General features: G+C 36.8%; 1 protein-coding gene across 1 annotated transcript in view; it reads left to right on the forward strand.

The window, feature by feature from the left end:
- Positions 1-2,500, forward strand: part of LOC106879715 (FAS-associated factor 2) — a 31,161-nt gene that overhangs the window by 11,587 nt on the left and 17,074 nt on the right. The window contains exon 2 of the mRNA XM_014929395.2: positions 1,340-1,408. Coding sequence (XP_014784881.1) covers positions 1,340-1,408 — 69 coding nt within the window. The remainder of the gene's footprint in view (positions 1-1,339; positions 1,409-2,500) is intronic.

The following is a 2,500-nucleotide window of genomic DNA, read 5'->3' on the forward strand; positions in this document are numbered from 1 at the left end:
TATATATAAAATTTAGATTCAAGGTGAATATGGTACTTAAGTTTAGGCACCAGAATTAAGTATGGTATTATCCATACAATTCCAAAATAAGGTGTTTAAAATCAAAATAAGCAACAAAATCAAACTTCTAGATCAAGTTATGAAGATCTTTGGGAAAGTCATTGCCCAATTGATCTGTGATTGATTAAACCTGGATGAGGTTCAGTTCTGCCTTGTCTCTGGAAAAAGCTTCCTCTTGAGCCAGCTACAGGAGAACTACCTGGCTAAGAATAAACCACTACACTTAGCTTTCATTGATTTGGAGAAAGCTTTTGACAAGGTACCACTTTCAGTAATCTTGTAAGCTCTGAGGAAACTAGGAATAGATGATTGGTTTGTGCTGACTGTTCAAGCTGTCTACAAGGATGCAGGAAGTGGAGTGAGAGCTAGCAGTGACTTTATTGATGAATTTAGCCTGAAGGTAGGAGTCCATCAGGATTCAGCCCTCACTCCTTTCTTATTTGCCAGGAAATTTCTGTATGCTGATGATTAGTTCTCATAGCTGAATCCATAGTGGAATTAGAGAAGAAATTCCAGGCATGGAAGCTAAACCTTGCTGCCTTAATAATAATAATAATTTCTACTAAAGGCACAAGGCCTGAAGTTTGGGGGAAAGGACTAGACAATTGGATCGATCCCCACTGTTTCACTGGTACCTAATTTGACTCTGAAATGAATGAAAAGCAAAGTCAACCCCGGTGGCATTTGAACTCAGAATGTAAAGACGGACAAAATACTGCTAAGCATTTTGCCTGGTGTGCTAACGATTCTGCCAGCTTGCTACCTTGTTTTTTTTTTTTTCTTTTTCATATCCTTATCTTGACACACATGATGGTTGTAAACAAGTATAACCACATCCTTACATTGTTCAGTATTTCCTTACTTTTTTTTTCATTTTGTAAGACAGTTGAGGGAAATTTGGTTGCTATCTCAACAAGCTGGTCAAGTAACTACACTGTGTTTTTTTTGTTTGTTTGTTTTTTTTTGCTGGTTCATGTAACGATATCATCATCATTCAGTTTTTTACATGTTTTCCCTACATGGATTGATGGGGTTTTGCCTCAGACTGGGTGCATTTTAGCATTTTATTGACTGTGTTATTGATACAAATGTTAGCTATGGCACGAGTTAAGAGCCCCTTCTAAACTCCCACTTGTGCTGCAAGCTTTTTAATTTCAAGGTTCTGAGAAATGAAGACCAAGACTAGTTTTTTTTTTCCTTTTAGCTGCTTCTCTTACTATCTCACAATTTCAATTATGTTTTATTCTTATTTTGTTGGGGTTTTTTTTGTTTTTTGCAGGACCTTACGATGATAGAGGATTTGCATCGCTGTAAAGTAATTTTGGAGCGATATCAATGGAATATAGAGGTAACTAAATGTTTCTATGGAAACCCTTTCTCTGTTTTCAGTGCTATGTATAAACCACAAACCACTTCTGCCTACCAATCAATCGATCAATAAGCCAACCAGCAGATCATGATGGATAGTAGGAAGTTAAGTAGAACTGGAGGCAGTATTTTCACCAGATTGACGGGACTTTGCACCAGCCACTGATTTGGTCTGTGGCATTCAGCAAGCTGTCCCTCAGGAATTCCCAGTTGCCATCTGTCACAAGTCTGTAGCTCCTCCTCCCATTTCATCAAATTTCTCAATTAGGGTGTCCCTAAATCTCTGATCATATGAAGGGTCCTTAAGCTCCCCAATCCTTCTTTTCCAGATTGGTTTACTTCTTGACATCATTCTGGCCTGGAGTCTAAAATTGCTAATGACTAGTCTATGCTGGTGAAGTACATTCTTCACCAGGGGTGGGTCTTTGTATTTAGGAGCAACCATGCATCCTGCTGTCTGGTCTTGTCTTTTTTTTTTTTAACTTCAATTAAAAATGAGAACAAACAACAGCTCTCAGCAACACTTTTAACTATGAGTCCTAAACAGTGCAATGTGATCAGTCCTCTATTTTTAATATTTTTATGTTATTTTCCTACACGTGTTATTCATTACTGTTTTAACCCTTTAGCACAGAGGTTCTCAACCATTTTTTATTTATGGACCCCTTTGATTACTATTTTATTCTGGTGGACCCCCAGTCATTCAATGTTCAAAAATTAGTTTTATAGAAACTTCTTTCAAAATTCCTATTTTGTTTTACACGCATTAACCTCTGTAATTTGAACTATGTAAAAATGTTAGAGAAACAAACCGAGCTGTTGCTTGCATTACATAGTAATACATACACCTATAAAACTAAATTTTTTTCAACGGCCCTTTAAAATACTATTGTGGATCCCAAATTTACTATTTTGTTGCATGGACCCCCAAAAATCTTATATAGACCCCGGTTGAGAACTTCTGCTTTAGCATTTAAACTAGCTATATCCAGCCTAAAATTTTCTTCACGGTTTACGTTCAAACTGGCTAGATCTGGCCTCTCACATCTACCTAACAATATCACTAAAAATA

The sequence above is a fragment of the Octopus bimaculoides genome, chromosome 23 (genome assembly GCF_001194135.2).
Source record: "Octopus bimaculoides isolate UCB-OBI-ISO-001 chromosome 23, ASM119413v2, whole genome shotgun sequence".
In the NCBI taxonomy this organism is placed as follows: domain Eukaryota; kingdom Metazoa; phylum Mollusca; class Cephalopoda; order Octopoda; family Octopodidae; genus Octopus; species Octopus bimaculoides.